The 21,861-nt window shown below is 44.5% G+C and overlaps 1 protein-coding gene across 13 annotated transcripts in view; it reads left to right on the top strand.

Annotated features, from left to right (window-relative positions):
* The window catches only part of CELF4 (CUGBP Elav-like family member 4), an 815,176-nt gene that overhangs the window by 107,089 nt on the left and 686,226 nt on the right, over positions 1 to 21,861 (top strand). For all 13 annotated transcript variants that reach the window (XR_014224487.1, XM_082242033.1, XM_082242038.1 and 10 more), the window contains exon 2: positions 17,571 to 17,653. Coding sequence is in view for 12 of the 13 variants with exons in the window: in XM_082242033.1 (XP_082098159.1) it covers positions 17,571 to 17,653 (83 nt within the window). In the remaining variant the exon portion in view is untranslated. The remainder of the gene's footprint in view (positions 1 to 17,570; positions 17,654 to 21,861) is intronic.

Genomic DNA, 21,861 nt, shown 5'->3' with positions numbered 1-21,861 from the left:
CCGATGGGGGGGGGAATTGCTTGCCTTCTAATGGCTTCTTTTCCCCTCGTTCCTCCTAGCCCCTTGGGCAATGGACCATTCTGGGACAGGGGACATGGAAGCATCTCTAGACATGGTTTGCTAGTAGGGTTCATTCCTATATGTGATGGTCACTGATGCCATCTGAAACATTTTGGCTTTTGGAATTAATCCCTTGTCATCACCCCCCCCCCAAAAAAAAAAGGCTGAGTGTCTTGCTGATTCCCTTTGCACCAGGGATTACCTGGTCACATTTTGATAGTTTGCCATTTAATTAATGGATCTATTAATTAAGCGGCAAACCAATTAATAACATTTAAATCCCACCCTATAACTGCATTCTCAGAGTAGCTTACAAGAAAGAGGAGAATTGAAAACATATAAAGCACCTGTGAACAGCCTGAAAACTGCAGTTCAGTAAAAAAAAAGAAAGAAAAGCAAAGCAAATTGTATTTATTTCAAAGAATGGTTTAACCTTCATCTAAATCTAAATATAGCAGGGCGGTGCACGAAACTGTGATTAACATTCGTATGGCATAGAAATAGGAACAGAGGAAGTCTCCTTATATTGAGTTAGACTATCAGTCCATCTAGCTGACTATTGCTAGCACTCACTGACAGCAGACCTTCTGAGCCCTATCTGCAGATATCTGGGATTAAACCAAGGGCCTTCTATGTGCAAAGCAGATATTCTACCACTGGTATGATTTAAAACCCACAAGCTAGGGTCTGATGAGGGTTGGCTGAGACCCATTTGCCCAGATGAACCTACCTGCACCAGCAGAATGTGTGATTTCTTTTTAGTATTGCTGGTTTATAAGGGTGCGGGTGTCTTGTATAAATTGCATTGCATTGTACTATCATCCTGTTATTTTTATTCTACTGTTGTTATCATTTGTTGGAGTTTTGGTCCAATCTTTCACCGAAGGTACCTGGATAGTTTGCAGCAGTTTTAAAAATACAGTATTAAAACCAGTTGGACCAATCTGCAATCAGAACAACAGTATGGATCCCTGTGTGTGAAAGTGTGTGTTTAAGGAGACGTGTCATTCTCCTATGACAAAAGCTATACAGTAAAGGTACCAGATTAAAAGTGCATAGTTAGTGTTCCCCGACTTGGTGGAATGCTCTGTCTCAAGAGACTAGGGCCCTGCGGGACTTGATATCTTTCTGCAGGGCCTGCAAGGCAGAGCTGTTTTGCCTGGCCTTTGGTTTATTGTACTCAGTCTGACCCTTATGTTTCCCTCCCCCTATGGGCTACTTTTAAAATGAGGCTGCATTTTAAATTGCATTTTCAACCTGTATTTTAAATTGGGGTCCCCCCCCTATTATGTTTTTACTGTAATTTTACTGGTGTTAGCTGCCCTTAGCCTGGCTCTGGCTGGGGAGGGCAGAGTATAAATAACATTTATTAATTATTATTATTAAACTATGGAACTCACCCACACAGGAAGCAGTGATGACCACCAACCTCTAAGAAGAGGCTTTATAAAAGAGAATTAGACAAATTCATGGAGGAGAGTGCTATCGATGGGTACTAGCCACAATGGCTGTTCTCTGCCCTCTGCAGTCAGAAGCAGCCATGGTTCTAAAGGCCAGTTGTTCAAAATCACAGGACGGGTCTGGTCTCTTCTGCTTGAATGTTGCTTGTGGCCCCTGTGAAAACAGGATGTTGAGATAGATGGGCTGTGGGCCTGATCCAGCAGGCTCTACTGTTCTTATATAGTACATATTTTTTGGAATTTTACAGTTTAGGGCAGGGGTCAGCAAACTTTTTCAGCAGGGGGCCGGTCCACTGTACCTCAGACCTTGCGGGGGGGGGGGCTGGACTATATTTTGGAAAAAAATATGAACGAATTCCTGTGCCCCACAAATAACCCAGAGATGCATTTTAAATAAAAGCACACATTGAACTCATGTAAAAACAAGCTGATTCACACACTGTCTGCTGGCCAGATTTAGAAGGCAATTGGGCTGGATCCGGCCCCCGGGCCTTAGTTTGCTTATCCATGGTTTAGGGGCAGCTGCAGAAGTAAGACCTAGGACTTGTACACACAAAGCAAGCGCTCTATCCTGAAGCATCTTTAGGAAATAGCCCGGTGTGCCCCCAATATTTTGAGATGGACACTAGGTTCCCTGCCCTCTTTCCTCTCTGTGAACCCCTTTTTCTGATTCCACCTACCAATCTTATTCATTTCCTTTGACATCTAATTTTACCTCTGTACAGTGCTGCGGACTGCCTAGAGTCTGTTAGGTCCCTACACAAAACCACTGGCTCTTCCAAAAGTAATTGTTGGAGATGTGGAGACCAAACAGCCTCACTGTACCATATATGGTGGCAATGTAGCAAAATAAAGAAATTCTGGGAGGAAATCCACTTTGACCTAGAAAAAATGTTAGGAAACCAGAGGCATATCTGTTGGGCATTACTGATTCTGATATTCCTAAAAAAAATAAAAATAAAGATCTTTTTTTGTATGCAACAGTGGCAGTGAGAGTTCTTATAGCTACAAGGTGGAAGAGCAACATAATTCCTTCTAGACAAGAGTGGATACAAAAATTGATTGAATATACTGAATTAGATAGTCTATCTGAAAAACAACAACAACCGAGAATTGAATTTGTATCAAAATGGGAGGTCTTCAGAACATACCTTAAACAAAATTATACCATGTTAAAATCTTGTAGCAGTTTTTGAGTGATCCAAGCAGTTTTTTTTATTAATTGCTTATATAAATATAAACATTTATAAATTGTGAAAATATTAACATAAAAAATAGTATTTTGATATGGCAGTAAATTTATGTAAAAAGAATTAAGGAATAAATGGATATAAAAGATAATGATAATTGCTCCATCTTCCATGTGACAGCTTGTAGATATTTGAATATGACTGTCATATCTCCAGGGGATGTGGGTGGTGCTGTAAGTTAAACCACAGAGCCTAGGACTTGCCGATCAGAAGGTCGGCGGTTTGAATTCCCGCGACGGGGTGAGCTCCCGTTGCTCGGTCCCTGCTCCTGCCTACCTAGCAGTTTGAAAGCACGTCAAAGTGCAAGTAGATAAATAGGTACCACTCCAGCGGGAAGGTAAACGGCATTTCCGTGTGCTGCTCTGGTTTGCCAGAAGCGGCTTAGTCATGCTAGCCACATGACCCGGAAGCTGTACACCAGCTCCCTCGGCCAGTATAGCGAGATGAGCGCCACAACCCCAGAGTCGGTCACGACTGGACCTAATGGTCAGGGGTCCCTTTACCTTTACTATCATATCTCCTCTCAGCCTCCTCTGATCCAGGCTAAACAGACCCAACTCATGAGGCTCATAAGGCTCAGTTGAGGAATATTTTCCCTATGCTGGAATGTTTTACACAAAAATAGGCAGATTTGCCCAACATGCATAATCCAGCCCTGAAAATTCAGTGCTCCCTGTTGACAAATTGTTGTCCATCGTTAAGTCTTATAAGGCAGCAGGTCTTGGAAATATATCCCCTTTGAACAACCCTTACGCAGTGGCGTAGCGTGGGTTGTCAGCACCCGGGGCAAGGCAAGTTATTTGTGCCCCCTAACCCGTGGATTTCCACCCCCTAACCCCCAGATGTTGCACCCAGTGCGGCCGGCCCCCCCCCTGCACCCCCCACGCTACGCCACTGCCCTTACGGGGGGAAAGAGAAGGGAAAGGAGTGTTAAAGTCCAGCTCCTTTCAAAGAGAAGGTGCTAAGCCTTCCTTAAAGGCACTTAATCACTATGAAAATATTGGATAAAACATTTCCAGCACCACAAATCTTCCATTGATTTGTGTCTCCAGCAAAAGCAACCACTCCCAGGGACCCTGATGTGATTATGGCTGGACTGTCCACTCTGGAAGAAGGAATTAGGATTGTTTTAAAACAGAGAGACAAGCAGCCGGTTTGGCTAGCCCAGAGCAAAAGAAATTGACTTCTTCCTCTCTCCATGAATCTGCAGCCTGCTGAACGCAGGTGCATTAAAGAGTTTCGCTTATATGCTACTTTTGGGTGGGTGATTGTTCCCTTCCACCATCAGATGAGCTTGGAAATAGCTGATCTTAACTCTGAGCCAAGCAAAACAACCATAACCACAACCACAACTCACTTCTAACACTCCATCTCCTGAGACCAGCGTACTACCACTACAAGGCTCATGGCCAGGCATAGGCAAACTCGGCCCTCCAGATGTTTTGGGACTACAACTCCCATCATCCCTAGCTAACAGGACCAGTGGTCAGGGATGATGGAAACTGTAGTCTCAAAACATCTGGAGGGCCGAGTTTGCCTATGCCAGCTCATGGCATGTAAAGTGGAAAGGGGTTGGGGGGCGGGGTTAAGAAGGAAGCTCAGAATTTTCTTGTTAGACTTTTCATAGAATCATGGAATTGGATGGGAAATCAGAGTTAGACCCTTCACTGCTTCAGAGAACAGGACCTGAACCAATGGATTCAAATGGCAAAAAGGAGATTTAGGCTAAACATTAGGAAGAACTTTCTGGTGGTAAGAGCTTTTTGACAGTGGAATCGACTCTTTTGGAAGGAGATCCCACCATGAACTCCTAGATCATTGGTTCCATTGCCAAATCGCTCTTCAGTTTTCTCTTAATTTTCAGCCAAAATGTAGACTCCTACATATTAAATGCCTTGGGGCTAAGGCAGGGAGCAGAAAATAAGACTTTGCCCTCTTCTGTATCACATCCTTTCATGTCAGTGTCATCAATACTGAGCAAATGCCTTACACTGATTCAGATCCTGGGTCTGTTTTGTATAAGGCAGCTTCCCATGTTCCTATCCTCGATCAATTGCTTTCATGTATAAGCAATGTGCAAGTTGAATACGAAATCCTAGCACAAAGTTGTGTTGCAGTCTATGTGGGGCTGCCCTTGAGGTTGGCTCAAAAGCTAGAGCTGGTAAAAGATGCTGTAACTCGACTGCTCACTTGGGGAGGATATTTCCAACATGTTACCCTGCTGTTGAAAGAATGGCACTGGCTGCCAATTAGCTACCAGGAGGCCAGGTTCAAGATGCTGGTTTGGGTCTATAAAGCCCTATACAGCTTGGGACCGCAGGGTTCCTGCAAGATTGCCTTGCCCCTTATATACCCAATCGCTCACTGTACACTGCACGTGTGCTTTACACATGCCATTTGATAAGGAGTTCCATTCCATACAATGCAGGTGTGTGGAGTTTGAAATTCCCTCCCTAAATATTGGACAGGTGCTTTCTCTGTCATCGTTTCAGCACCTGCTGAATAACTCCCACTTCTCAAGAAGCCTTTTATGTAAAGTCTGTATCTGCATTGAAATTGTTTTAAATATTTCATCATCATCATCATCATTATCTCTCACTTGTTGATTGCCTACCTGGGCTCCCTTGGAAGGAAGGTCAGAGCATAATTTAAATAAATATATATTTAGCATGTTGTAGAGCAGTGTGCAAATGCCCTCTCAAAAGTCTCCAACCCATATCCGCGGAGAGATATTGGGGGTGGGATTTCACTGATTATTATTTTTTGGAGAGGGAGAACAAATTCTGCAGATGTTTTGAGTGGGGCTCACCATTAGCATTTATTTATTTATTGGCCAGAGATTTTTTTTTTTGGTGGGTGGCCACCACTGTAGAGGAGAAATGGTGGACACCACATCTGAAAAGTGGCTTTTTTTCCTAGGGGAAAGTGGTAAAAAATATACCCCACCTCCGTAAGGGAAAACCAAGTCCTCTGATAATTTTTTGCTCCCATCTGGCATATTATGAATTGAATGGATCAGCTATTTATGGTATATCTCGGGGAAAACCATGCAAAATTTTGCTTGGCTTGACCTCAACTCTGGATTCTTCAATTCATAGTGTTACATTTCATAGTTGGGGTTGGGGGATGGGTGGCAGTCTGAGGATTTTGATCCCAGGACTTCTTCAAAGAGCTTTGAAGGAGATTCCACAGGAAGATGTAAAAGTTCAGAAAGTGTTCAGTGACTCTGGCTTTTTCATTTTCATTTAGAAAAGAGGTCTGGAGACATTAGAGCATTAAATTATGGATGTAAAACGAATTACAAGGGCTTCATGATGAAACGGATAAAGGATACAAACGTCTTCTGTTTTTGACCCTTCTTCTGATGTACAGTCCCTGATTGCGGAACACCCTGTGCTTTTTTTGATAAGCAAAAGTCTGATGTGGGTTTGGCGGATATGCATAACCTCTCTTACATCACTCTCCTTCTTCCAATTTTTGCTGGTTTCATTCTGCAGATCACACATCCCCAGCAAACCCTGGACCTCTTATTCAGTCACCCTTTGGGTTCCCGAGATGTCACTGAGCTTCAGTGATTTGCTTCCAAGCATACCTTGGTAGCCCTTAAAAATAAACAAATGCCATCCCTACTTTCATGGATGCTGAATTCTGCAACTGGTGCTATTTCCACGTTGTTGTTTTTTCGTTCTGTGCCTGCAGAATCAAGGTTCTAATAATGAGTTGGCCCTAAGAACCAATATTTGGTTCAATTTCCAACCCTTTCAATGAATGGTCCTTGCTAATTTTGTCAGAGAAAAGCTCTATTGAGATGGTGCAGTATAGACAGCAGGACCTAGTGGCTAGATCTGCAAACAGAGGCCAAATCCCTTGGTGTGATCAAGAGCAGACCCTCCAATCAACTGGAAATTTGAAATCCAAGAGACAGGAAGTGTAAACTGTTGCAGGCAGGCTGCCCAGTTTCCAGAAGGAAAGTAAGACAGTCTCCAATTAGATTGGTGTTTTATTGAGTTAAACTGCAGGTGCTACCAAAAGGCAGTCTCTAGGACAAGGGCATATGATGTGGTGCCCTCCATATATTTAAGACAGCTAATTCCCTCCAGCTCCAGCCATGGGCTGTGGGCCACGTACAAGAACTTTTGAAAGTCTCAAGTACATAAGGGCCAGGGCTTTTTCAGTGATGGCTCCGACCTGGTGGAATGCTCTGTCCCACGAGACTAGGGCCCTGCAGGACTTGATCTCCTTCCACAGAGCTTGCAAGACAGAGCTATTCCACCTGGCCTTCAATTCGAATTAGCCTGATCCTCTATTCCCTTTTCCCTTTCCTCTTCTATGAAGAAACCCTTTCTGGGACCCCACATTTAAATTCTTCCCTGGTCTCCTTGCTGGCCCTAGTAGGACCAACTTGGCCAGTTAGCCCTGGTGATGATTTGATGTCTGCTGACTGGGTCTTTTTCTTCTTCCCAAAAATGACCGCTGAATTTTAGAATTTTATTGATATTGATGTAGCATTTTATGTTGCATTTTATGCTGTTTTTAAGTCACATTTTAATCAATGTTTTATATTTGCTGTTAGCCTCCCTGAGCCCAGTTTTTAAACCGGGAAGGGTGGGGTATAAATAAAAAAAAATATTATTTAATAATAATAATAATAATGTGGTATTAAATCACTGGCAATGGGAGTTGTACTCCACAACACCTGGAGCGTACCACATTGATTCGCGCTCTCTCGACTTCATCCAACACATTGCTCAGGCTGTGGGAATCAGGTAGCAGTTATATAAGGCCACCCAGGTGGCTCCTGTTGCCTTTCCAGCTCACCTGATCTGGATCTGCTCGTGAGCTGCAGTGCACCTTTCCAGGCTGTTCTGTGACAGCCCTGCAGCGCAGCGAAACTTTCACAACCAAGCATTTTAATCAAGGCAAAGGTTCTAATTAATCAGATGCAGCAGATTTGTAAACAGTTTTTAATATGTGCATAGGAAAACTGGATATGGAAAACATGGAGGGGCACTCTCTCTCATACAGAGGAGAAATGCCTCTTCTAAGATACTGGGAGATGCATCAACTTAAAACAAAAGAAAGCATTAATCCTGATTCAGAGATATAACTTTTACCTATATGCCAATTAATCAGCTGACCAACTCATTCCTATGACTGATCAAGTAAAATGCCACTAATTTAGGCTGGAGCTCTATAATTGAACTTTTGGAATGAATTGTTGTAATATGTTGTGATGGGCAGCAGCTAAGTTATATTTTTGTTTTATTTTTGAGGGCTTTTGAAATAATTTATGTCTACTGGGACAGGCCAAGTGGCCAGGTGATTAGGAGCAATGTTCCCCTGTTGCCAGAGGCTGGAGACAAGAAACAGGAAATTGCTATTAAAAGGTGTCCAGGGAGCTTCTGAGACTGGTCATACATGAGGACAGAATGTTGAGCTGGATAGACCTTGGCCTGATCCACTGGGGATCTTCTGGTGTTCTTGTTGTTGTTGTTTAGTCGTGTCCGACTCTTCGTGACCCCCTGGACCAGAGCACGCCAGGCACTCCTGTCTTCCACTGCCTCCCGCAGTTTGGCCAGACTGATGCTGGTAGCTTCGAGAACACTATCCAACCATCTCGTCCTCTGTCGTCCCCTTCTCCTTGCGCCCTCCATCTTTCCCAACATCAGGGTCTTTTCCAGGGAGTCTTCTCTTCTCATGAGGTGGCCAAAGTATTGGAGTTTCAGCTTCTGGATCTGTCCTTCCAGTGAGCACTCAAGTGTTCTTACTCTGCCAGCACTCTGGTGTTCTTACCCCTTTCTAATCCTTTGAGAAGTCCCTCTTGCATGGTAGAGCCATCTGTGTTACATGTAGAATGTTGTAGCTTCAATCCCCAGCATCTCCAGGAAGGACTGGAAGAGAATTTGGGATCAGGCCAATGCTGAAACCCTGGACAGCTGCTGTCAATCACCGTAGCCAGTCTGGACCTAGATGGGCCAGTTGACTCAGTATAAATCAGCTTCCTGGTTTGTATGCATGGCGCTGCTTCACTGAGACAATGGCGCTGAGTGCCCGACATGCACGGTGACATCATCCTTTGAAGGTTACTAAGCCACTTTGTGGGTGAGTTCATTGCCTACCTGTGTGTGGGGGAAATCACCTAAACAAATTCAAGACAAGTAGAGGTCTTAAGGTGGATGTTAAGTGCTTGTCCTCTGGTCTAAATGGGGTGCCTTTCTCTGCCAAGAGAGCCATGGCCGCCTGCCAAAGGAAAAGGAAAAGGGGGGGAAAGCCCTTAATTACAACTATTAATAGTTGGCTGATATGCGTCATCTTCCTCCCAAGGGATGTATCACTGCAATGTTACCAAAGGTCTGGATAATACATCTGGGGAAGAAGGGGGTGATTAGATGCAATAGGGGCAGAAGGAATATGTTTTTCAGCAGTTCATGGGCAAACTAAATCAGAGCAGAATGGCATCTTTACAAACAGAACACTTCAACACACAAACCAATGCTTTCGATATCACAATATGTGATATCAACTATCACACTCCTTGATTTGCTTGGCAGGGGGGCATAAGCAAAATCCAATTTGTAAAAATTAGTAAAACGGATATATGAACCAGAGTGCGGTGTGCGAACAAGGCTCCTGGTTCAGGCCCACATAATATCTTTATCCACTTTCTCAACTGTCAGGGCTGGGACCACCGTGCCTGTGATGTGGAAGAATGGCTCCCCATCAAAGTAGCAGCCTAGTGGTTTGACTCAGCAGAAGGCAGTTCCTTACATCCTTATAAAACCACATTATGCCTTTTCCATTGTGTTCCAGCCCTCAAAACTCTTTAGGGATTGATTATAGGGGTTGGTGTGACCTTTGCTGCAATTATTATCCATCTGTGTTCTGTGCAATTATTATTTATGTTGTCGAATCCCCTGGTGGTGAAATTAAAATAGAGCAGAGATAGAAGGTCCCCCCCCCTCCTTTCCTCCCTTCTCCAGCTCCTGGATATTTTTTCTTCTCCTCTTTAACAACCTAGCCCTCCCAGGAGAGCACTTGATACATCCTCATGTTTCCTAGAGACTGTGGTTCGATAGGATGACAGGTAATTACTGGTTGGGAGTTTCCAGATGTGTATGTTCAAGCTGAAAGAGTTGTCCAGTGTGGTGGGAAGTGAGATGTTTGGAGAGGTCCCCTTTTTTTGCCAAGCTCACAGCTGTGCTTGGGGTGTTGTCTAACTCAAGATGCTCCTTGATGCACTCTCAAATCCTTCCTCTTAAAAGAGCCAGAATAACACACAGGGTTTTGCCCCTTCCAGAGAGCTTTCTGTAGCTTGGGAAGATGGGAAGCTGCCTTATACCATGAGAGCCAGTGTGGTGTAGTGGTTGGAGTGCTGGACTAAGGACTGGGAGTTGTTGTTGTTGTTTAGTCGTTTAGTTGTGTCCGACTCTTCGTGACCCCCTGGATCAGAGCACGCCAGGCACTCCTGTCTTCCACTGCCTCCTGCAGTTTGGTCAAACTCATGCTGGTAGCTTCGAGAACTCTGTCCAACCATCTCGTCCTCTGTCATCCCCTTCTCCTTGTGCCCTCCATCTTTCGCAACATCAGGGTCTTTTCCAGGGAGTCTTCTCTTTGCATGAGGTGGCCAAAGTCTTGGAGCCTCAGCTTCAGGATCTGTCCTTCCAGTGAGCACTCAGGGCTGATTTCCTTCAGAATGGATAGGTTTGATCTTCTTGCAGTCCATGGGACTCTCAAGAGTCTCCTCCAGCATTCCAGGACTGGGAGAGATGGGTTCAAATCCTTACTCAGCCATGAAGCTCATTGGGTGACCTTGGGCCAATCACTGCTTCTCAGCCTAGCGTAACCCAAGGGTTGTTTTGAGGATAAAACACTACCATCTCGAACTCTTTGTAGAAAAGGTGGGATAAAAATATAATAAATAAATAAAAATATGCCATGTCAGACTGTTGATCTGTCTAGCTCAGCATTGTCTACACCAACCAACAGTGGCTCTCTGAGGTTTCAGGCAGGAGTCTCTTCCAGCCCTACCTGGAGATGCCTGGGATTGAGTCTGGAACCTTCTGCATGCAAAGCAGATGTTCTGCCACTGAATTATGACTCTTCAGAGATGGAGCTGCAGCATATAGCTTCAAGTCATTGAACAGGCCCCATGGCTTTCTTGATTCTGCCATGGAAAGTTTGAGCTCTGCCAGGCTCTAGACCAAAGATGGAGAACTGCAACCCCAGTCAAACTTGACCCTCCAAGCCTCTCTGCCTAACCCTCTTGACTCTATTCCCACACCACAGCCACTCTCCCTGAGCCATGTTCCTCCCTGGCCATGCTTTGCAGCCTCCTTGAGTGTTCTTGGCTTTTTTGAGACACATTCTTGAACTCCAACAATGCCTTTTGCTTGCCAGGGATTGAGGACAAAGAGCTGTGTGTGTAGGAACTAGCATACTACCCAAAGGTAAAAATTACACCACCCACTTTTGCTTCTGGCTCCATCCATCATGGGCATGTGCCTCCCATATTGAAAAAGGTCCCCTACCACTGGTCTGGACCATTGGTCCTCTGCTTGGGATTGTGTAATAGATTCTGTCCACTCTCCTTGATGCTGTCTACTTTGATCAGCTACAAACAGATTTCAGAAGGCCTTACTTTCAGTGGTTGCAGGAAGAAGGTGTCACCGGATGTCCTAATGACACCAGGCAATTCCAGCCCCTTCCACCTGCCAAAATTGGCCCTTAGAAGCATGTGGGTGAGTAATAAGGATCTGACCCGATTGCCAGATCCCGCTCCCCAACCCTCCGCTGGGCTGTAGCACCTAGCAACTCAAGAAGGAGCCACTTCCTTTACTTCTTCACACAGTGGTAATAATAATAATAATAATAATAATAATAATAATAATAATAATAATATTTTTTATTTATACCCCGCCCTTCCCGGTTCAGAAAACCAGGCTCAGGGTGGCTAACAACAAATTTAAAACACTTAATTGATGCAACAAAAAACCAGCATAAAATCCAGTATAAAACGTGAATAACAATAAATTCAGAATTCAAAAATCAATTTAGGGGGAAATCCATCCAATAAACATTAGATGATCACCAGGGCTAGCTGGTTAAATTAGTCCTATTTGGGCCAGCGAGGAGACTAGGGGAGAATTAGCTGTAGGATCCCAGAGCAGGTAATCTTCATAAAAAGGGGAGAGGGAGGGAAGGAAGGGGAATAAAAGATCAGGCTAAGTTCAAATTGAAAGACAGGCGGGATAGCTCTGTCTTACAGGCCCTGTGGAAGGAAGTTAAATCCTGAAGGGTCCTGATCCCATGGGATAGAGCATTCTACCAGGTCGGAGCCATCACTAAGAAGCCCCTGGCCCTGGTGGAGGATAATCTGACTTCCCTAAGGCCCGGGACCTCTAAACTATCATTATTCATGGACATTATGGTCCTCTGTGGGGCATACCAGAAGAGGCGGTCCTGTAAATACGAGGGCCCTAAGCCACAAAGGGCTTTAAAGGTCAAAACCAGCACCTTAAACCTGACCCGATACTCCACCGGGTATTCACACTGGTTGAATATGCTCCCATGGCAGGGACTCCGTGAGGAGCCTCGCTGCAGCATTCCGCACCCACTGGAGTTTCTGGGACAGTTTCAAGGGCAGAACATTCCACCAGGTCAGACAGTGAAGCTTTGGAACTCACTCCCACAAGAGGCAGTGATGGCCAACAACCTAGATGATTTAAACGAGAGGAAAAGACAAATTCATAGAGGAGGGGGCTATCGATGGCTACTAGTCCTGGTGGCAATGTTCTGTCTCCATGGTTGGAGGCAGCAAAATCAGTTGCTGGAAAACCACAGGAGTGGAGAGGGCTCTTGTGCGTGGATCCTGCTTGTGAGTGACCCACTGAGGCAAAGAACAGGATGCTGAAGTCGATGGGCCATTGGTCTGATCCAGAAGGGCTCTTCTTTTGTTCTCAGCCAACTGAATCCATGGACTCCATCATCACTTCAGTGTGATCCTTTCACACAAATTCAGGCCTTGGGGGCCCTTTGTCCTCTGAGCTCCCGAAGCAAGAGGGAGAACTTCATCCCACCTCCTCCCTCCCAATAACTCATCCTGCTCTGAATGGATCTCCGAAGAGGGGATGCTGTTTTTACAAGGAAAGGAGGAGTTTGCCACCTGCAACATCTGAATTACGGTCACAGTGTGGGAAGCATTGCAGAACTTCATTACTCTCGCCTGTCATCGGGGCCATCACCAGAAGAGGAAATATATAGCCACCATTACAGGAGCTTTACACTCTGTAGTTTATCTCTCTAACGGTGTGCTATGATCAGCCTAATTAGACTGTATCAACTACTCCAGGTTTGCTACTAGTGGCAGAGGCTCCCCTCATTGTTTGGTCAGCAGAGAGCACTCAGTGCATGATTTAGCACTGAAATTAAATTTTAAGCATAGCTTCCCCTTTGATTACCCACTGACTATCTTTTAAGGAAGTCGTTAGCTTTGTTTCTCTTCCTTCTCTCGCTGCAAGTCCAGTGCCCTTCTGCATGCAGAATATAAATCCACAGGCAGAAGGAATCACAACACTTGTTGTCGTGCCACCTTTAGGCAGAGTGGTCTGTGCTTGGTGGTTGTGAGGCTGCTGTTGCCGTTTCAAGCAAATAAACAATGCAAATATTGAAGAGATGCAGGCCAAATTCTGCGCTGAGACAACCTGAACTCAACAAATCATGCAGCTCAAGCAGATGTCAAGGAATCTGCATTCTCAAATAATAATATTTTATTGTTTTGATGAATGCATTTATTTGTGCTAAATCTCCAGTTTCTTAAAAGTTCCCCTCCTCTGAGTAAAATACTGTACTTCCAGAGATGCTGTGCTTGTGTGGGAACCAGGGTTAACTATTCTTCCAACCCTTAGGATTAACCAGGGTTAACTATTCTTCCAACCCTTAGGATTAACCAGGGTCAACTATTCTCCCAATTCTTAGGATTAACCAGGGTTAACTATTCTTCCAACCCCTTAGCTTCCAACTGCTCTCATGGCTGCAGATGTGGAGGAAGGAGAAGTTGGGATTAATCCCAGCCTACAGCGCTGGTGCAAAGTTATGTTCTGCTTCTTCCCAGCCCTGCCCCAAATGTGCCACTCACACAGGAGACTTCTCCTTCTTGGGAAGCAGCACTCTCTGCTTCTGTGGTTTCCAGCAGCTGCTAGGGTGGAATGGATGGGTTTTAGGGTGGAATGGATGGGTTGGTGATCCTTAAACAACTTGTTATATTGTGTGTGTGTGTGTGTGTGTGTGTGTGACTGCTTCTATGAAAGTTTTCTATTTGTGTATACAGCACACATTTGACTTTTCATATTTTGCTTTGATAATGTCCTTGATATTTTGTTAACTATCTTGACTGCCTGAAAGGTGGCGTGTAATTTTTATGCCGCAAAAGAAAAGAAAAATGTAAAAGAGACAGTTGCTTTCATCACTCTAACACAGCAGTTCTCAACCTGTGGGTCCCTAGATGTTGTTGGACTACAACTCCCATCATCCCTGAGCTCTGGCCTTGCTAGCTAGGGGTGATGGGAGTTGTAGTTCAACAACATCTTGGGACCCACAGGTTGAGAAAGGCTGCTCCAACATGTTGTTTGCTTCCAGCCCCTCCCAGAAAGAAAACACTAGGCAAAGGTAGTAGATGGGTAACTAGGGCCATGACTTTGCTAAGATGTCCAGACAAGGAGATCTGCACTACTCCAGCAGTGGGAAAACACTGATACAGAAGGTGGCTGTTTACCTCCCCCAGAGTGGTTTCACAATCAAGCCCTCCTCCCAGAGAGCTCTGGGAATTGTAGTTCTGCAAAAGGAATAGGGGCTCTCCTGACAACTAGCAACACCTTTAATGAACTACAGTTCCCAGGTCTCTTTGAGGGAAGCCCTGACTGTTTAAAGAGGTTTAATAATGTCTTAAATATACATTTCAGATGTGGCCTATGTGCATTCCACCCCATTTCTGCACAGCCCCAAATTTAGTCTGTTCTACCCCATTTCTATGCAGATCCTCAAAGAGAACCCCCCATACTTCAGACACAGTGGCCTACAGATAATTATAAACAAGGCAGTCCCTGTCCTCAGGCCTAGCATTCTAAAAAACAAAACCAAATCACGACACAAAAGGAAAATGGGTTGGGAGGGAGGAGGAAATAAGCAACCTTGGGTGCAGATTCTTAAATCAACCACTGCGTGTGAGGCTGGCTTTTCCTAAAAAAAAAAAAAAAGATAAGTGCTGAATTATCTGTCGTTCTAGAAAGAGTAAGTGGTGCACTGGGAGTTTGAGTCCAAATGGGTGCAAAAGGGTTAACCAGAAAAGCACAGGAGAGCTTTCCCTGTCCCTGGAGTGCAAAGGCAGGCCACAGGTGCAATCGCTGCTCCTCTTGTTTCTCACAGCTTTTTGTGATTTTTTCCTGAATTAGGCGGGGGGGAGGGGAGAGAGAGTTTGCTAGCTGCTGTTCCTTCTGGAGCTCCTCCACGTTTGGCTTTAGGGTCCTGATAGAAGTCCAGAGGCCGTACTCCCTTCTGTTATTCCTGCAGCAGCTCTAGCTGGCTAGATCTGCTTTGCCAAATGTGCTGATGAATCAACACGGGCTCAGGTGTGTGCTGGAAGAGTCAGGTGGCTTAACAGAGCAGCCTTCGTATTGCGAAGACTGGACCCTGCTGCCTCTGCTATTGCTTTGCCTAAGCATCGCTCGGGATCCAACCATTCCCCTTTGAGTAGGTGAGTAGGAACAGGAGAGCAACCTCATGGATTCAGGGCATTTCAGTTCTCCTTTTCTAAACTTTGCTCCCTCCTGTGCATGTCATGATGCTCGCTCCCCGCCCCCCCCCGCCCCCCAGAAAGAACATGGTAGAATGCTCCATTGAAATGTGTCTCTCACTTTCTCTCTGTGTGTAGTTATCAATGTGGACCAGAGGTTCCCACATTTATTTGTCCTACCATCCACTTTTCAGAAAAGGAAAAACTCAGTTTTCCTCTGGAAATCTACTTCCCTTAAGTGGGCAAACAGAAAGATACAATGACAGATATGTGGATTATTATTATTTATTTTTTAAATGTATCTATACATTGGTACATCGGGTTAAGAACTTAATTCGTTCTGGAGGTCCATTCTTAACCTGAAACTGTTCATAACCTGAGGTACCACTTTAGCTAATGGGGCCTCCCGCTGCCGCCACACGATTTCTGTTCTCATCCTGAAGCAAAGTTCTTAACCCGAGGGACTATTTCTGGGTTGGCGGAGTCTGTAACCCGAGGTACCACTGTATCTCTACCTACGTCCTATAACAGAGGACTTACAGATCGAACATATAGGTATGGTTTTTCAAAACTGGATGAGGAGGTGGATTAGGCCCTGGGATTAAAAACCCATGGGGAGGAATGGAGTGAAGCCTGCCAGCACTGTAGACCGTCTGCCATTGGCCAAATAGTCAGGAAAGCTGTGATCCACTCCCCAGGCCTGGATCCAGGGGAGGTGGTGTCGTCGCCATCCCGCAACAGCACCCAACCTGTCAGTAAATGTCTTTACACAACAGATGAAACATGTATGAACAGTTTTCCAAACATTTTCTTCTCTGCTCTGCTCTTCTTCTTTTTTACGCTTCCACTGCCGCCTTATTTTTATTCAACACCCCCCCCCAATTGTACCTGAGGCCACTGCCGCCCCCCTGGATCGTTCCAGCATCCCCCGGGGAGGTGGTATCGCCCACTTTGGGAAACACTGATGTAGATCCTCAGGAACAGTGTTGTGTGGGCTTGAGGGGAGCTTCTTAGGCGGGAGGCTCCCCAGAACAAGCAAATGGGTGAGTTTTGACTGATGGGAAAAGAAAAGGGAGGGGGAGGCAGTCAGATGTCAGATAATGGGAAAGACCTTTTTCTGCTGGTCTAATAAGATGCCCAGCAGCTTGGCAACCACTGATGATATGAACATCTACCCACATACTCAGAAGACCACTGTTGTAGCTCTCCACCTCCTCTACATGCAGAAGATTCTAAGTTCAACCCCCAACATCTTCAGGTAGGCCTAGGAAACGTTCCTTCCTGAAACCCTGGAGACTATGCTTCCCACTTTCCCATCTCCTTATTAAGGTAAAGGTAAAGGGACCCCTGACCATTAGGTCCAGTTGTGGCCAACTCTGGGGTTGCGGCGCTCATCTCGCTTTCCTGGCCAAGGGAGCCAGCGTACAGCTTCCGGGTCATGTGGCCAGCATGACTAAGCCGCTTCTGGTGAACCAGAGCAGCGCACGGAAAGGCCGTTTACCTTCCCGCCGGAGCGGTACCTATTTATCTACTTGCACTTTGACATGCTTTCAAACTGCTAGGTTGGCAGGAGCAGGGACCAGGCAATGGGAGCTCACCCCGTCACGGGGATTCGAACCGCCGACCTTCTGATCGGCAAGTCCTAGGCTCTGTGGTTTAACCCACAGCACCACCCACGTCCCATCTTCTTATTACCCGTACCTAAAAAACCCCAAAGTGTTGCAGAATGGGGTCTCTTTGCTGCCAGAGGAAGGAAAGCTCTGTAGTAGCCATAAGAGTTCAATAGAACCTCCACACTCAGAGGAAATGTACCTCTGAGCTTCCAGTTGCTAGAGGACCAACAGTATGGAAGAATGGCCAGCCTGCCCATGGAATGCAACTCTCTAATTGCAGGCTCCCTGGAGAAAGTTGGCTAGCAGTTGATGGAAAGATGATGCTAGAGAAGACCAAAAGTTTGTCTGATGCTGCAGAGATCATATGTCCTGATGTGTTCTTTTTCTTTTTCTTTTTCAGGCTGTGCCTTCCTAACATACTGTGAAAGGGAGTCAGCTCTTAAAGCCCAGAGTGCGCTGCACGAACAGAAGACACTGCCAGGGGTGAGTCCAGATTGACCTTTTGCTCAGCACAGTTTTGCAATGTCTTGGTTCCTTTTGGAAGGTGGCGATGGAGTTCACAAATGACCGGTCGCTCCGGGTGACTTTTGGTTTGCGTTGGATGAATGGAAACCAATGCTGATTTATTTAGCCCTGGGAGAGATCAACTCCTTCCCATTGCGTGGGAGAACTTCACTGGGGCCAGATCTTGCTGGCTTTTTGAAATACTTTCAGAATCTGGATATATCGGTGTAGTGACTTTTTTCCGGGGTGGGGAATGCGCAATGCCTTTACCGACAGAGTTCACTTTCAGAATGGCAGTCTTGACTATTGCATTCTCACACAAAACACAATCCCGATGGGGCTGGCACTGTTGCTTTTGCGCTTTGATTATTTCTGGGAAGTGGGAAGCCGGTTTCTAGGAGGAAAAGGAAGAAATTGGGTGAGAAAGACATGGATGAATCTGGAAAGAGAGGAAATTGGGTTTGAGCAACATCAACAGGACCAGAAAAGCTGAAATACATTTAGAGCAGCGCTGGCAAAACCTTTGGGCCTCTATATGGTGGTTCTTCAACTTCAACTCCCATCAGCTCAGGTCAGCATGGCCAATGATTAAGGTGCTTGGAGTTTGAATCTTACAACATCTAGTGGGCACCATGTTGGCTACCCATGGTCTAGAGGGGCATGTTGAATAACTGGGGTATAGGGAGACAGTGCTTGACTGAGGATAGAGTTACAGACATATCTATGGAAAGGGCTACTATGTTTGACAACTGGGTATGTATATACATAAGAAATTTGAGAGGGAAGATGAGAAGGCAGAAGCAGTCAATTTGCCCATGTGTGTATGTGGTTTTCAACATATACCTATGCATGCTTACCACAAAGTTGATCCCACTGTATTCAATGGGACTTACTCCCAGGCAAGTATGCAAAGGATTGTAGCCTCAGGGTGGATTTCAAAGTCTCGCCTACCAGCATTTACAAAGCACAGAGATGAAAAGGAATCTTGCATACATTTTGGAAATTATTTCCAAATTAGAAATTTAGATTTGGTATTTGAAGCTGGCGCCTTGGTTAGGAGACCACTGGGGATCCCATGTGTGGGTATGATAAATGCAGAGGATTTAAGAAAAAAAAGAAAGAAATCAAAATATGGAATTTAAAGGGGTCAAGAACTGACAAGGTTGGAGTTGTGTAAGTTTTTTTCCGTGAACCGCCCTGAGACCTCCGGGTATAGGGGGGTATATAAATTCAATAAATAAATAAATAGGCTTTAAAAATAAATTTCATCACCAATACTTGCATCCTGACATTTGAATGCTTTGTTGCTAATATCTGACGTGTTACACTTTATTTTAAATTCTTGCAGATTTCTGGTTTGACAATTTGTGTTTGTTGCTCCATATTTTTGAGTCTTATGTTCCAGATTAACCTTGCCCCCGGCAACTTTCTGTCAGCACAGATACTTAGTCCACCATCCCTCAAGACGGTTAATATGGCTAGGCATTTCCACCATCCCATAATTTTCTCAGCTCTCCAGTTGTCTGTGATAAACTAAACTGCCGTGGTATGCCAGCGCTGCTCATGCAGTCTTTGTGGTCAACAACATGTTTCAGCTAAATATTTTGTATGTAATAGATACCTTTGCATAACCCTTTGAAATGATTTCCCTCCCACTTGGCTTAGCTCCAGCCTTCATGGTGAAGTGGCTCCGGTGTTGGTGTTGTTTTTGACATTGTTAACAAATGTGTTCTTACTATTTTCTTCTCTTTGGCAATCTCTGCTTCAGTTTCAAGAGACAGGTGTTGGTTGTTTTCCTTCCTTTTTTAAAAAAAGAGAGGTATGTCATGTGCTTGATCATGTGACCAAAACAAAGGCCTCAAGACCAAAGTGACGCGTTCAGCTCATGGCCAGAAATGTTGTGTATTGGAAAAGGCATTTGTTTTGACAGCTGGTGACGATATTTGTGGTCATGCTGTATATTGTTTGTTTGTTTTGGTCATGTGACCAAGAGCATGGTGATGACATCATCACATTTTGACAAGAAGTCAGTTTGACCTACTGACTAATACTGTGTTAGTTAGGTCCACTAAAGTTTAACGGTATTGTTTTCAAGGCCTGCTAGAAAGGGCATTCTATGCCCTTTTAAAATGTGGGGGTTTTTGGAGGGGGTGCTATTGGGTTGCTGTTTTTATTATTATTATGTATTTTTTGGTTTTATATCTTGATTTTATTCTGTGAACCACCCTGAGACCTTCGGGTATAGGGCAGTATATAAATTCAAATAATAATAATAACAGAAAGTTTTCTGTTTGGGCATGCTTGCCCAAAAAAGTAATTTTATCACACAGTTTCTTCTGTGAACCGCCCTGAGACCTTCGGGTATAGGGCGGTGTATAAATTCAAATAAACAACAATAATAAATAATATTGTTTCATTATGTATACTTGTTTTAAAACTGCTGATTTCATTTATATTTTGACTTTTTATGTCAACTCATTTTAACACACACAAGCACATCTGCTGAATATTTTGTGGTGTTTTATGTAAACTGCTTAGAAGTGTCCATTGATTAGAGTGGGGTATAAATCTTGTTAAGTAAATAAAAGGAACATAATTATCAACCCAGAAACTGGAAGGGGCAAGACAGAGAGGAGGAAGCAACTCGTCCAATAGCTCATTGACTGAAGGTCTACATTTTCCATTTTTCCCAAGTAAGTGATTCAGCAACTGTCCTTTCCCTCTAGCTCAAAGCCTGAATCAAGGCATTAAAAAAAAAAACCCAAAACTAATCTGCACACGAATGCAAATGCGTATCGGTGTGGCTCACCTTGGCCTCTGTACATGAGAACTGGCCCTTGCCTTCTGGCTGCCTATGTTTGTGTTTTTGCACAGCTATTACTGGTGTAATATTCTACTGTAATTATTTCCAGGTCGTGCTTTGCAAAGTGACAGGAATATGTTTTGTGTATTTCTGCATGATATGTGGGGGGTATAAAGTCAGCTGCTGGAGTCATTGCATGACTTCTGAGCTTGCGTAGATATGGATTTGACAAGTTTTTATGATACTTTCAGGGGAAGAAGGGTTCTCTTAAAAAAAAAATGGGTGAGGAGGGAGGAAGAGAGAGAGGGTGCGGAAAGAGAAGAGTGAGATATATTTTGCGGCAAGTTGAGCCAAATGCAAAACATTGAATCTCCTTCCTTTCCTCTCTCCTTCCCTTTGTGCTAAGTGGTTTGGACAGTCTCCCCTTTCTCCATACAGAGGAGGAGCAAAATTCTTGCCAACTCTGGGCACTTTCAGATCCGTAACATTGTTTGCTGGTGGTTGTTTATATTTTTACATATAATAGAATAGTGGGATGATGAAGTATATTAGTTCTTTAATAATTTATAGAAATGCTTTGATGTTGCAGTAATTACATTAAAGGTCACATATCAAAGGTAATTTGGGTGAGCAGCTGTGATGGTTTCTCAAAAGCAATCAATACCGCTGTCCGTGGTGCTGATTTCACCAAGGGGCCTTCCAGATTAAAGGAAGCTTATTACCAGCCAGACATACACAGGGGAAATCAAGAACAGATTGAGGAGATGCTTTGCTCTCTTCCCCCACCTACAATTAACACTGTTCCCCCTTAATCTGTGCTAATCCTTCATACGGGGACAACCACCGGCATTTTCAGACAAATTAGGTGAGTGGTCTGTTTGATGGAGGGGAGGGAGGGGGTGGAAAGTAGGACTGTAAATCGAGCCAACCATAGTTTCGATTTTTTTCTGGGTTTTATGTGTGTACTTTGTGATAGATTCAAATACATACATACATACCAGGCTCAGGGTGGCTTGAACATGAAAAAAATACATAACTGCAACTTCACAAAAGTAGTCATGAACAATAAACAAACATTTAAAAATAAGCAAAACTGAGCAATTTCCACAAAAATCACAAGATCTAAGTCCTAAACCACACTGCAGGCCAAGATTCCATTCAGCAGCTTCAACTTTTGTAGCTGGAGTCAGTCAGGGCCCTGCCCTCCAAAGACAGGTAAGAAAAGGCCTGTAAAGCAGGGAGTGATAAAAATCTGCCATGGAAAAAAACTGCCATATCAGAATTGCATCCCCGTGATCTAGGAGGGGGGGAAGCAAATGCAATCTAGACCGTGACGATGCAGGAGACTTGAGGAAAATGTTCCTACAGATATGTTTCAATATTT

Source organism: Podarcis vaucheri (assembly GCF_965113315.1).
Source record: "Podarcis vaucheri genome assembly, chromosome: 11".
Classification (NCBI taxonomy): Eukaryota; Metazoa; Chordata; class Lepidosauria; order Squamata; family Lacertidae; genus Podarcis; species Podarcis vaucheri.
This window is presented reverse-complemented; position numbering and strand designations above follow the sequence as displayed.